Here is a 15,643-nt window from a genome sequence, read left to right on the forward strand (position 1 = left end):
TTTATGAACTTCATATTGTCTTTTGATGAAAAATGAAATATAGTATTTATTTATGTATTGAATTTGATTTTGTTACAGTCATGGAGAGATATTTTAAACGAAAATCTGCATTTTCGAGTGGAGAGCAAAATATAGTTGAAACGAGTGTAAGTGTTCAAGATAAAATAGACGGCGGAGAAGAAACAAATATTGGGGATAAAAGAGATGTTCAAGATCAAATTGATTTAGCACAACTTCCTTCAGATCTTGGATGAAGAAAGCCAATTAGGAATTATAATGTTAATGTTCGGGATGAAATTCGAAGAGCATATGTACAAAGGGGTCCGTATCAGCCTCGAAATCACATGTATCCACAGAAAGAATTTGGAGATTCGTCAATAAGGCGATTTAAACCTTCTTGGTTTAATGACTTTTCTAATTGGTTGGAATACAGTATAGCAAAAGATGCTCTATTTTGCTTTTATTGTTATCTTTTCAAACCAAATAGTGAAGAACATGGTGGTGGTGATTCTTTTGTTGATGGAGGGTTCTCAAATTGGAAAAAGAAAGGAAGACTTCAAACTCATATTGGGAAAAGTGGTAGTGCACTCAATCAAGCGCGAATTAAATATGAGGCTGTTGAGAATTAGAAACAAAATATTGATTGTGTTCTCTTTAAAAAGTCGAAAATAACTAAAGATGAGTACCTGATTCGTCTGAATGCTTCAATTGATTGTGTTCGATTGCTTCTACAGCAAGGGCTTTCATTTCGTGGAAATGACGAATCTGAAGATTCAAGAAATCAAGGGAATTTTCTTGAACTATTGAAGTGGTTATGCGATCATAATAATGAGATTAAGGCTGTTTCTTCGAAGCTGAAAATCTTTAGTTAATATCACCTAGTATTCAAAAGGATATTGTGAGTGTTATTGCATTTGAAACACTTAATGTTATTATGAAAGATATTGGTGATGGTTGTTTTCTATTCTTGTTGATGAATCTCGTGATGTTTCAGTAAAGGAGCAAATGCCAATTGTTTTACGCTATGTAAATAAGAAAGGACGAGCAATGGAACGTTTTATCGGTATTGAACATGTTTCAAGTACCACGGCTCTCTCACTTAGGGATGCTATTGATCATTTATTCTCTAGATTTAACTTAAGTATATCTAGTTTAAGAGATCAAGGCTATGGTGGGGCAAATAATATGCGAGGTGAGTATAATGGTCTTAAAGCACTTATTTTGAAAGAGAATCTGAGTGCTTTCTATATTCATTGTTTTGCTCATCAGTTACACTAGCAATTGTAGCTGTGGCAAACAAGCATGCAGATATTGAAACATTCTTTAATCTAGTGAATAAAGTTGTGAATGTTGTAGGAGGATCAGCAGAGAAAAAGAGGCTTGAAGTTGTTGAATCATTAAATATTGGTGAAATCTCAAGTGGAAAGGGCCTTAATCAAGAAACTGATCTGAAGTAACCCGATGATACTTGTTGGGGATCTCACTGTAATTCTTTACTTAGCTTGATTCTCATGTTTTCTGCTATAGTTGATGTCATTGAGATGATTGCCACTATGATATTAGTTGTGGAAAGAGAGGTGAAGTGCGTATTTTGTTGGGATCTATGTTGACATTTGATTTTGTATGTAGTCTGCATCTCATGAAAAAGGTATTGGGTATTTTAGATGAATAGTCAAAATAATTAAAAAGAAGAGATCAAGACATTGTTAATGCTATGAAATTAGTGAAAATATGCAAAGAACAGCTCCAAACAACGAGAGACAATGAATGTGACTCATTTTTAAGAACAATTTCTTGTTTTTGTGAAAGGTACAACATTGATGTTCTCAACATGGATGATATATTTATGCCCCTAGGTCGCTCACGGTGTAATAATCAAGGAATGACAAATCTGCATCATTTTCGTGTGGATTTTTTCTATGCTATCATTGATTTGCAAATTCAAGAATTGAATGATCACTTCCCCAAGGCAAATAGCGACTTACTCCTTTGTATTGTATGCTTATGTCTCAATAATTCATTTTTTGCTTTCGACAAGGACAAGTTGATTCAATTGTGTGAGTTTTATCCCAATGATTTTAAACCAATAGAGATCTTGACATTTGAAGAGCAACTTCAAATATATATTATTGATATGCGCACTCACGAAGATTTTGAAGGGTTATGAGGCCTTAATGATCTTGTAAAAAAGTTGGTTGTGATGAAGAAAATGAGGTATACCCATTAGTTTACATGCTTGTAACATTGGCATTAATTCTTCCAGTTGCTACTGCTATAGTAGAGAGAGTATTTTCTGCAATGAAGATTGTCAAGAATCGATTGTATAATCGGATAGGAGATCAATGGTTAATGATAAGTGTATTTTATACACTTATGTAGACCTAAAAATATAGAATTTTAATAGTTCTTTAAATAAATTATAGCCTAATTTATTGTATATTTCATTTATTAGGTAAAACTCGATAGTTGGAAGCTAAATTGAAAGAAAGAAGTGAAAAACGAAGAAAAATGGCGAAGTACAAAGTTGAGGACCAAATTGCAAATATTCAATGGTTGAATTGGACCATAAGAGATATTTTAAAGATTGATGGGAGTCAATTGGATGTAATTAGAAGTAAAAAAGCAATGGCAAATTATCATAATATTACCATAAATCGACTTCCAATCATATGATATATCTTTTAGATTTTTAGTCAAAGATCGCAACCAATTTTTGGCATAGTAAACGTCCGAATTGGAAAATATCTATCTCTAGGAAAATTGTATCCCTTTTAGTTATCTTTCCAATTCATTTTGAATCAACTCAATCAGATATTAGGAGACAAAGTTATGATCAAAATACTAACTGCTGTGTAGATACAAAAAATCCGCGCGCGAGTGTAACTTTCCTTATTCGATTGGAACTTTTTTGGAAACCAATTTGGGTCTGATTGTTCACCAATTTTCGACCACTACAAATACCCAAGAGGAGAATATAAGAAGGGGGCTCTCATACATATCTCTTATATATAATATACTCCAATATTCATCAATTATAATCATCAAAGGAGGAGAATTCATTGTTTTTGTGAGAAAATTGAAGGGGACTTACAAGAATTCAATCAAGTAAAGATTCAAACTTGGTATTGGACGAAGTAACCGTGAATAAAGCAAAAGGCATTCTGAAAGCCCTACCCTCTCAACTCTAGAACTCTTCCATTGCCTACAAAGATTTCCATTTTCTAGTTGTCGAACGTTGTCGCTAGTATCCCACGGCCAGTCAATAGTGAATCTCCTCCAATTTTTGCAAGAATCGTAGCGGAGTGGTAGCTATTGGGTTAATTCTTGACTTATTTTCATTAAGTTTGTTCTTTCTTTGATTTTTTCATGGGTTTTTTGTTATTTGACGTGTTCCACTATTGATTAATGTGTTAAAAAATTAGTATAATTTATAGTGAGGGTGATGGGTTTCTTCGAACTGGTTTAGGGTTATTAATGGTTCAATGACTGTTATGCAATGTTTGGTTGTTTAATTTTTTTTTACTGATCATTCGAACCAACCATTTTATTGAAAATCCAAAATATTCAATGCAGTTTGCATACAAATTGATAAAGCTCCCATGTGAGATTTTTTCAGGGCAGAAAAGAAGTAGTTGAAACTTTATGCTCTTCTTTACATTGTTTTTCAAGGAAATAATAGAGCTTATTGAATATACAACATCAACACTGTATTTCTTTTTGACACGTCTACTTCATGCATATATGTAAATTTACTTTTTTGTCTTCTAGCTTGGTGCTTTTAAGATTTTCAAGCAGGATCCTGTCATTACTTTCATTAGGAGTGAACAGTGACAGAATGATCACAAACAATGTAATAAAATGTTTGGTTTTTTAATTCCTATTTTAACTGTAAGAAAAAAAAAGAATATTCTAAAACACACAAACAAAAGATGCAATTAAGCCAACTTAGACGTCTCGATTTGGTAGTGATCTGGTATTATGCAATGAAATGTTAGTTTTTATGCATATATCATGTTTCCATTCGATCCTTAGTTTTACATTATTAACTGTTAGCTAGATGCCAAAATGAGTAGAACGATTTTTGCCTCGACATCTCCATGCCTGCATGTGAACTCTCTGTCTTATATATATATATATTTATTGTCCATTATTATCTTTTTGGTTTTTTTGACCAGTTATATAAGAATGTAGATTCTACATGTTTCTGTTCTCTTACACATTACATTAATATCATTCAATAAGATATTGCTACATTATTTAATTACCGGAGTTGCACCTTTCAATGTCGAAAAATAAGATGAAATATTATTCGTCTTTGTGATTTCATATATTTATTAGGTTATTTTATGTACTTAGTAGACTCTTATATTTTTTGCCATGTTCGTTTGTCGTTATCCGTAGATGAGTTTCTTCTTACACCGATACAAAATTCCAGAGGAAGAGAGGGTTCCGGCCCAGGTTTCGCAGGTGAGCAATACCAAATATATATCACTTGTTCTCGACAAATTAGATGTGCAACAGAAGACTGTGTTCAAGGAAAGTTGTTCAGGACATGTTGAGAAGTTGCTATAGCTCAAATTGTTTGGGAAATTAGTTAATGAAATGGTTAATAGATCAGTCATTTGTAGAAAATGTTTTGAGGCTTGGTTCAATGTGAATGAACAATTTGCAAGATTTGGAAGGCCGGAGATTACACTAATTGCTAGCTTGAAATGTGATGAATTGCCTAGAGGGTCTACTTCTGACAGCATCGTAGAGAAAACTCGGCTATGGGACAAAATGTTTCCCAGTAAAGAACGAATAACTTGTAGCGATCTGGAGAAGGTTTTCCTAAAATGTGGCAACCATAACGATTGTTACAAGCTTGAATTGTCACTAATCATTGAAGGAGTTTTCAATTCGAGAGATCGAAATGTGGGGATTTATATGGTAACTCTCTCCATTGTAGACGACTTAGATTTCTTCAACGCCTAACCACGGGGGACTGTGTGCTTTAAACTTCTCGTCAAATCACACTCCATGGATGGGAAAGAAAGGCAGACTTGGCAAGTTCAACGATTGTGATAGGATGTCCAATACGATGTACGGATGATCTCTTACTATTTAGGTATGTCCGTATATTTCATTCACAATCACTGCACTTTGTTATTTTTGTCCATATACGGTGACCACTATGTGACATGCGTTGCAGTTGTGGGTGTATAATGCAATCCCGGAGTTGGAAAGTCCAGATATATGACTGTAGCAATAATGTTCACACAGCAGATGCAGTTAAGGCATACGCAAAAGCAACATTCAGTTTGGTTCAAGCATTATTGTTGTCTTCAGTCCTTTCCACCAGACGAGATATGAAGAAACATATAAACAAACAAATGAAGCAGGAAATTATAACTTATCTACCATGTGCGAACAATGGGTGAGCATTTCAGCAGCTTGTTATTTACTATAATATATAATTTCTCATAAATACTAATTTAGACTAACGTAAAACTATTTGTTCTATAGGCCAAATTGTGTAATTTTTGTACTCAAATATATAGAATGCTTCGTTCTAAGGCATCCAATAGAATCAGATTCATCAGACAGGATGACTCTATACAGATGAAAGATTGCGTAGATCTTTGTTATAATGAATTCTTTCTTCATCCCCGTTTATCTTGATTGTAATGAATGATTGTAGTGGATAAGCAGGGTATACTAACTCGAACATGCCTTTGTTAATTTAGTTAGGATAATTGTTTGTAGCTTTTATTGGTAGATAGTGAAAAAGTCATAGTGGCATGTTCACTTTAATTACGTGACCGTTGATTAGATTTCACCACCAATGTCCATGTACCGTGTTAATTGTTATATTTTTATTTTTCTCGTACTCGTACTGTCATTCTAGACAAATGTAATGTTAAGTATCGAGATATGCAGGCATTTAATGTTGAGAACTATACGTCAAATGTCAAGAAATGTCGAGAAATTTCCTGTTTCGGTACAAATGTTAACGCTATGTGACTGTAATGTCAAGTGTCGATCTAATCCGATTACAAATGTCGATAACAACTTTTAAAGTGCTGGAACAACATGAAATGTCATGAATTGCATCGATTTTCCTTTGTCGTTCAATATTTTCCTACTTTTTGGACTACCCATTCTCCAATAAATACTATTCGAAGTATTAACAATAGAAAGAAACTGAGCCAAATGGAGGCTAAGATAGACTGATATGACAAGCACAAGATGTTATGGGGATATAACATGTCAATCAAATGTAAATATAAGTAGGTGAAATTGGTGTTAGGACTTTTAATGCATTAATGCACACGTCACTGTCCACTATAAAATAATGAAATTGGCATCAACATGCAAGTATGGTTCTTTCAACAAAATACTAACGTGAAAATGTTCTTCCAGTTAAAATGTCTTCATCAATTGAATGGACTCTGCATATTGATGTTGTCATGAACGTATCACTGCCTGGCTCTTCAACAAACAACCCCATCATCATCGACTTAGAAAATGACGAAGAAATCAATGTCGTTGTTCCATATATTCCTCAAACAATGACTACCATCGTTGGGTTTGCCTTCACCCCATTTCATTTCCAAAACTAATCAACAAAATTAAGCCTTTTGAAGTTGGAATTAGTGATCATAATGTCAATCGTGAGAAAAGTACCAATGGAGGTCCTAACGGAAGCAGACCAAGCTTTGGTGGACAACGATTTCGGGACGGTTCCAGCTAGAAAATGATGATGTGATCATGATAAGCTCTGACGACGACGATGACAATGTTATGTCCTCTTTGTCGGTTGTGGAGGACATGGAGAAGGTTCGATCATATAATTGAAATGTCTAAGCATATCCAGTGACATATGTATAGGTATATGGATAATGAATAATTTTTGTGGTGACGACCAATTTGTGTGTACAGTGACTTTGAACATGCACATAGTTGTTGACATGCTTTTTGTTGTGATGACTATTTAGTATGGCCAATGACTTAAAGAAAAAAAAGAAAAAAAGAAAGAAAAGCTAGTTATGCATGGCTTCCTTTTGTATCAATTTCCAAGTTGTATATATAATAATGAAGAAAATTGTAGTAATGAAGCAGTTATTGACTTTTGTCCTCATGAAATGACGTGGTAATAAAATTGAACCCTACCAATGACATCTGGAAAGGAAAGGATAAAAAGCACGTAATGCGGAGAAATCTATTGAACACATAGATAATAGATGTTAGCGAATATATCATTTCATCTATAAAATCAAACCCTACCAATTATATTTGAAAAGAAAATGATAGAAAGCATAAAATGCATAGAAACCTATTGAACACATGGATAATCATGTTAGCAAATCATTTCATACACAAAATACATGTGGAAATTCAAGTGCATGTGTTACTTGATAGTGTCGGGTTTTTACATGTTTGCCTATTGTGTTCAAAACCACCACATTTTCGGGTGCTAGTAGACCATTCAGTTCTTGACATTTTACATTGGGTAGGAGGTCGACCTGGCGCTATACATATATATGGAGGAAAAATATTGAAGGAACTAATAGCATCAGGAACAACCCAATCTGACCACATTCCAACGGGGTAAAGAAGTTCGGTGTACGAAACTTACCAACACCCTATGGTGTAGTAACCGGAGTACAAGTCGTACTATGATATACCTTTTGAGCTAGCAGCGGAGAACGCACGTGCACATGAAATTTATCGTATTTGAAACTCTCGGCATGAGCATGTCTTACCTACAAGGTCGACAGTACATATTTCTACACCTGTACCAACCTCAAAAATGAGTTCATCAACTTTCGTACTTCCAAGGTTGTACCGGCATCAAAAGATTGTCTCAATTTCCCATTCATTTTTTATGTTAGGACAATATGATAATTGGTAGACGTATTTCTCCGCTTGTAGGACCATTGTTGCATCAATGTCGTAATGTTTTGGACCAACAAGGTTATAGGAAAATTTCTTTGTCGCCCGAGGACTGAATTCAATGGCTCTATAATGTTACTAGTCATGACGTTGTACCGATTACCAACAAAATTTGCCCGTTACCTAGTGGATGGACCAACACGTTCCAAATAAGAAGCAACTGTTGACTGAATGGTCCGAATCTATCTCATTATTTGCTCGACTTCGGATACACGGTATGCGAGTGCTGCACTTTTGAAAAGGAATATGACATTTTGACTGCTATACCTAGCAATGAGATTTTTCTCGATTTGCCATATGCAAGCACCGTGGTATGAAAGTGGGAATAGCATCATAGTTGCTCGCTTAATGTTGTTTTTCCTGTCGGACACAAACACTAGCTGATTTGAGTCATTGACAATATCTTTCAACTTCGTGAAAAACCAATACCACAATACATTTATTTTCCCATCGACAACACCTTAAGCAATATGATATATTTGGATGTTGGTATCTTGCGCTGCAGCTACTAGCAGTGTTCCCTTATACCGACCCTTCAAATGACTCCCGTCAACGTAAATTACGGGCCTCATGTACTATCAAAAACCACGTATGCTTAGCAGAATGCTAAGAAGAAATATAAGAACCTATTATTGGAGTCGAGCTCAATGTGTGTAATGTTTCCTGAGTTTCTCTCAGTTAACTTATAACACTATGACGGCAATTTCTGATAACTCTCTTCAGGTAAATCGTGAAGAATTTGAAGTATCTTCTCTTTACCCCGCCACGCTTTACTGTAGCTAATTCGTACATCGAACTCACATTGCATATTCCCGACAATGCCCGCTGGAACGTAGGGTTGGTTTTCATCGGTCCAATCATCGAGTAATGTGATGTCCAATCAGTGCACTCGTTGCATGAATTCGCGCATTCCGTCGAACGTCCAAAAAAATATGTGCTCAGGTATGTACTTTCGAATCTTAAAGAAGTCTGTACTTTTATCTTAGAGGCTCGTAGTAGCCAATGGCACGTGGTGTCGATGCGGCACACAGTAAGAGATCTGAGATTGGACTTTTTAACCTGGAAATGAAACTTCTTTGTTAAAGCATTTAATCGAAGCCTTGTGTGTAGCTGTTTCTTGGTAAGGAAGATTTGATTCTCATGAATTTCCTCTTGATCGATCGACTAAATTGTATTTTCGATATACGAATTTCCTTCACCTAAACTATACCCGTGTTATGAATCATTTCTGGCTCTTGTAGTTCACACACACTGACTTCGTCGCGTGCATCTTTTATTGGCGAGAAAGGGTCATCTTTGACATGCATTTCGTGCTCCTCAGCATCATATTCACGTGCAATTACACACAAAGCTGCTTGTGTGTGAACAGAATGTACCATTGCAAAGCCTCAGCGTTAGCTACATCAACAAGGGTACGTTCATGTTTGGAACTTTAAATTTTAGTTAAATCTGAAACTGCAGTTTGTCAACGTTGAGCTTCTCAAATAATTTATATACAAGCTCTTCATACTCAATATCATGTTGAACAACAATTGATGTTTTTCGGTTGCCTAACGACTTCTACTCATCATCAATGTTGACGAATGTACCACCATAGGAGACAGCGAATCTCATAACATCAACCATATCTGTATGTCATAAACAACAAAAAATAGTATCAACTAATAATCAATACCTCAAATGAATATGCTAACTACCCGCAAGCAATATACAAAAAATGTTCCCTAAATTTGTCATGGTACTTGTAATGTTACTCTCGATATTATCAAATGTTGAGGATGGCATTAAAAATAACATTCTCGATGTTTGTAATTGTTGAAAATGACATTTCAAGTACCAATCTTGACAGCTGTAAAATGTCGAGAGTAACATGACAAGATTCCACTTTACCATATGCATTTATCATCTTTTTAATCTTCAATCTCCATTTTGCAAAGAATTTATGCTATCATTAATGACATTTTAACTACATGAGTACCTTGAATTATTAGTCAACTAAGTTGTTTAAGAAGGTTATGACAAATATCTATTACTTGTTTGGACAATCTACCACATTGAAATCAAATATGTAACAACTACTACACAACTTCTCAATAAAGATCAGATATCAAAGGAAAATGCCTTCTGCCCAGAAATAAGGAAAGCCTAGTCAACTTCAAATTTCGATGACATTAAATTTTCTCAACATGAAGTAATTATTTCTTCTTTTGGAGTTGGAATCATAGATTTCTTTCTAGTTATTAATGCTTGCTATTTTATGTTCTTCATTTTTCCTAAAATAATTTGTTAATATCTAAAGAAAAATGCAAGCAAGTGGACAATCATAGGTAATAGCAACAATTATTGTGGCTTCCCATGCCATTGCTCTTCTCGAGATCAGTGTCAACTTGCAAAAGAAAAGTTAAGAATCATTTATTCTTTCATTAGGGGTAAAATAGAGATTTTGATATCAAATTTGGCTATTTTTGCAAAGATTATCAAAAGTAGACATTTTTGAATTGACATATGTGAAATTGGACATTTTTGCGAATGTCCCTTGATATAATAGAATCCATTTAATCATTTATTGCCTCTTTCCAAAATATACAACCTCTAGAAAACGTTGCTTCACAATAGGTTTTAGGATCATTTTCCACTTGAAGAGCAAAATGAATTATTCTTAGAACATTTTCTTATTTCTCTATATTAAGTATTTGGAATCTATTTCATTCGATCCTAGATCTTTTTTTTCTAGTGCTTTTACTTCTTCGAGGTTCACTTTCAACATTTTTTGTAGATGTCTCTTCTTGTGATTCTCTAGAATTTAGAATAACTTCATTATTTTTATTTTGAGAATTTCTTGCTACTAATACATTCTCGAAAAACTCCACATCCCTTGATTCTATTATAGCATCTTACTCTAAGTTTAATAATATATAGGCCTTGCTATTTAGAGTATATCCTACAAAGGCACATTTGATATATCTAGTACCTAATATAGTTCTCTTAGGATTTGTGTTCTTACAATATGTTAGACATTCCCACACTTTAAAATAATTAATATTTCGTTTCCATGTTTCATATGGAGAGATATTATTCTTTTTCAAAGGAATCATATTTATGACAAGCACTAAGTAAAGCTTCAACCCATAGGTTAAATGATAATTCAAAATTTCATAACATAGCATTTATCATTTCTAAGAATATCATATTCTTGCTTTCTGTTAGACCATTTTGTTCCATGTTTATGGTGCAGAACATTGATGTATTATTCAATTTTGTTTACAAAACATATTAAATTCATTAGAGAAGTATTCTCCATCTCTATCACTTCTTAGAGTCTTTACTTTTCCTCGAAATTGATTTTAATATTCAACTTTATATATTTTGAAGGCACTAAAGGTATCATCTTTATGCTTTAACAAATATACATAAGAATACATATACCAATCATCAATGAAAGTAATAAAATATCTATTATCACATCTTATTAGCATATCATTTAATTAACATATATCGGAGTGAACAAGTTCAAGTAAGTTTGTTGATCTTTTAATCATATTTGATTTAATACATGTTTCACATTTTTCTAAGTTATCAACTTCACATATATTAATCCATATTTAGCTATACTTTTAATAGTGCTAACTCCTATGTATGTCAATCAACCATGTCACAAATTAAATGAATCGATACCATAAGATTTGATTTTATTAGAATCATTCTCAAGAGTACAAAGTTTAACCATTCCTTCAGTAGAATAACCCTTTCCAACAAAATACCCATTATGGGTTAGTACAAGTTTTCTAGACTCAAAAATAGATTTAATTCCTGATTTTCCTAATAAAACTCCACTTGCTAAGTTTTTATTCATTTTTGGTATATGAAGGACATTGGTCAAAGTAATCTTCTTTCCTAAAGTGAAAATGATTTAAACATCGCCTTTGCCAGTGACTTTAGATCTTCTTTCATTTTCCATTTAGATCTCTTAACCATTTTTAATGTCATGATAAGTTTTGAAAATAGACTTATCATAATAAACATGCATAGTTGCATAGGTGTCATAACACCAACCCCAAACCTTGCTTTGGATTGTATTGATTTCGCTCACCATAACAGTAATCTCATAAATGGAGTTTACTTGTCCTTCCTCTTTTATTGTTTTTTTATGCATGTAATCTCTTGAATAGTGCCCCATTTTCAAAAACATAGCAAGGTCATTTGGGCTTAGTTTGAACTTCCCTTGATCCCTTTTGGGATCAAGAGGTTTTCCTTTCCTTTTGTACTTGTTAGAGTTATCCACACTATCAATAACATTGACTTTTGAAGAGCCATCATAAGAACTTTCGATCTTATCTCTTGCTTTTGATTCTTCCTCTACGAAAATATTTTTGACTGTCTTCCAAAAAGAAGTCTTCGAAATTATTAATAATCTTCTTCCTGTATCCCTTCTAAGTCTCCTGGAGTTTAGCAATAATTGCTCCTACTCGAAAGGATTTAGGAAGTTCGATTTTCACCACTTTCAATTTGTTGACAATGATTTACAATTCATGAACTTGAGGCAACAAAGAAATATTATAGAGCATTTTGAAATCAAAGTACTTAGAAATTAAAAATTTCTCCTTGGCCTTATATTTGTTATCAAATGCATTCTAGATTTCATTTGCTGAAGTGGTGTTGGTATAGAGATCATATAACCGATCAGAAAGAACATGTAGGATGTGACCGCGGCATTTCAATTTGCCATCTTCCATTTTCTTTCTCTCGGTACAAACTTCTTCAGTATCTTCTTTGGTTACGTCGACAATTGGTTCCAAGTTAGGATCAAGCATATAGAAGATTTTTAACGTCGTTAGAAGGAATTTCAGTTTGTCTTGCCATCTTGTGAAGTTTGATTCATCAAATCTATCCAAGAAAACCAAATCAACTTATGGTAGCAAGTGTAGTTTTCATCTCAGTCGCAGTAAAATGATGAATATCGTTTAAGAATTATTGGAAATTATACGCCAATGGAAAGAAATGAAAGAGAAGATGAAAAACGATCAAAGGTTGATGTGATATTCGAAGAAGACTTGACCACGAAAAGATCGTTGTCCTCAAACGATATTTGTCTATTCTCAAAATGCTTTTAAAGGATTGAAATAGCAAATAGTTTGTAAGATTTTATCAAGCTTCAATGAAGAACATCAAAAGTAAAGTAATTATTCAAATGAACAAGTGAAAACTAAGGTTTTGAATATGTCAAGGATCAATAATTTCTTCAATGTATGGATGAATAGTAGAATGTTTTTCATTGTGTTTAGGGAAGAATATAGTTTTCAATCACCCCTACACGAAATGGTTCCATCTCACTAAGAAAAGATACATTGACTCACCAAAAAACGACTAGAAAATTTAAAAAAAAAAAAAATTCCGGCTAGCGGCTTGATTTTAAAATCATATGGCCGCATAAGGTATAGCCATGCGGCGGCTGCCACATTTGGCTCTAAGGGGCCACATGCGACAGCATGCCTTAAAATCCTAAGTGGTCACATAAGTCATATACATGGTATGATTTTTCCCTTTTTTTTTCTCGATTTTCTTAATTTATCCAAATTGATTTTGAATAGCAAGATTACAACATTTTGCCTCTTCTTTAGAGATAGATATGCTCCTTTCTCTAAAGTTTTGTAAAAAATGTATTCAAGAAGGTGTCGTAGTTGAAACCATGACCATCCTCTTGGGCAGAACTTCTTAAACTTTGAAGTCATAACTTTGTGCTCAATGCTTGTCTCGAGGCATCCAACTTATCAAATCAATGCTTATTCTATAGACTACTTAACTGTAATTTTTTGAGATATTTGTTGAACACTAAAATTTTCACATCGATATGTTTGGTGGGTGTACTTGAAATGTTTGTAATGTTGTTGCAAAAAGTTTTTAGAGAAGAATTTGACCCCAAGTCACCGATTTTAAAGTAGAGAACTGAGAAGTTAGAAATTGAGCTCCAAAATTTATTATGGAAACTTAAAATGTTGAAGAAAATTATAATTAAACTGCCCAATTAATAAGCTTAGTGCTTGTTCGAGCCCCTTTATAAGCAAATAATATATTTTGAAATAGTATATTAATGTCGAATGTATGATTAAAAAATATGAAAAAGTTTTGAATTTTCGTGTAATGTTCTTTTATTGAATAATGTGTGGTTGAAAAGAAGAAAAAAAAATGTATTTTAAAAATAATGTAAATGAAACAAGCTTTCAATAGAAATTTGCTTATTAAAATGCCAAATTCATGGAATATCAATGCATCGGGTAAAGAATCTGATAGTCCTTGAACTATACTCTTGGCTTGTAGAAGGTCGAAACTTTTGAAAAGTAAATTTTTAGCCATCGAAAACTTAACAGTGTGTGTTACGTTGTCAAGATTATGTGGTAGGATAATAAACCTTGTTCGTCTATGAGTCTTGACTTAAAACACTTCGCATGCAAAAGGTTAAACTTAATAATATCTTTCTTAGTCCTTCCACTTAACAATTTGTACCTGTTAATCCTCCCAAAACCTAATGGACTTCCTATATGGACCACGGAAAGATTAAGCCCCATGTTTGTCCACCATTCTTTAAAATTTTTTCCGTTAAACCTTTTTTTCAACCATACATTCCTACAATAAAATATTTTGCAACATTCTCAAAAAAATCACTATTCCAAAATTTATTTTTCTCAAAAGAACTCTTTTTTAATGAATATCAAACAGGGCCTAATGGCATACTTGCCACATGTTAGTATTACAATTTAGTCACCAACAATGTTAACATCTGACAAAAAATGAAAAATAAAAACAATTTTGAGTTTGGATGATTCATACTCTCCAATCCCCAAATTTCTCAAACCCATGATTATTAGATTGAATGTCAATAAAAAAGTTATGGCCCGTTTATTTTGAAAACAAATGGAGCAAAATTTTGTGCAAATTCTGATTCATTTGTATTCAAAATAGACGAAATTTATTTATAATGATCGGTTTTTTTTTTTTTTAACCTCGTAAACTACTGTTCTGGTCTTGGCCTTTGTTCACACTGTCACATCATATGGGATCATGGTTCATTTACTTCTTCCTTTATTGATTCATGTGCTTAACGCAGGGAAGTCGTCGACGATCCTTATTTCTTGCTGTCTAGTCTCCCTTTCTTCGCTTGTGAAGAAGCTTGGCTAGTTCTTTTTTTTCGGACATTCTGTTCATCCTTTTTTTCCTTTATAAGGTGAGCTTCAATTGGTAGTTTTGTAGATTTGAGTTTTTTTCCCAACAAATTCAAATCATTTTCGCTTTTCAACTCTTCGGTTCAGTTTTAACCTTTTGAAGGATTTGATGCAACACTATTTTCTGACGTGTCTGTCAAATAATCTTTTCGTTACTCAATTGAAATAAATTAAAGCTTATTAACTTAATTAAGATTTTGGTGAAAAATCAATGACCATGGATGACATTTATCCACCATTATTTTATTAGGAAAATGTATAATGAATTAAATCTAGCACTTTGCACCACATTCAATACCCCTTACGAAATATTCCTTGAGTCCAGAAAGATAAAAATGATATTTACTAAACTCAATAATATGTTTTTTTTTTTTTTTTAATATCCTTAAACCAGAAGGGTAAAAAGAGAAGTATATATATTTACTTTTACTTTAGAAATGAAATTGGTTATGATCAATGTTTATAAAATCGGATTGAACTAATAGGTTCCA

General features: G+C 33.3%; 1 protein-coding gene and 1 long non-coding RNA gene across 2 annotated transcripts; both read left to right on the forward strand.

The window, feature by feature from the left end:
• The first annotated feature begins 344 nt into the window (after positions 1–344).
• Positions 345–3,831, forward strand: LOC111412705 (zinc finger MYM-type protein 1-like). The gene is made up of 9 exons (XM_023043628.1): positions 345–617; positions 735–842; positions 893–953; positions 995–1,192; positions 1,270–1,453; positions 1,502–1,586; positions 1,630–1,655; positions 1,810–1,969; positions 3,769–3,831. The coding sequence occupies exons 1-9, from the start codon at positions 345–347 to the stop codon at positions 3,829–3,831; spliced, it is 1,158 nt and encodes a 385-aa protein (XP_022899396.1).
• Positions 3,832–4,193: 362 nt separating this feature from the next.
• LOC111412336 lies at positions 4,194–5,813 on the forward strand. Its single transcript, XR_002706041.1, has 3 exons — positions 4,194–5,107; positions 5,192–5,416; positions 5,506–5,813. It is a non-coding gene; the product is annotated as an uncharacterized LOC111412336 (long non-coding RNA).
• The last annotated feature ends 9,830 nt before the right edge of the window (positions 5,814–15,643 follow it).

The sequence above is a fragment of the Olea europaea genome, chromosome 16 (genome assembly GCF_002742605.1).
Source record: "Olea europaea var. sylvestris chromosome 16, O_europaea_v1, whole genome shotgun sequence".
NCBI lineage: Eukaryota > Viridiplantae > Streptophyta > Magnoliopsida > Lamiales > Oleaceae > Olea > Olea europaea.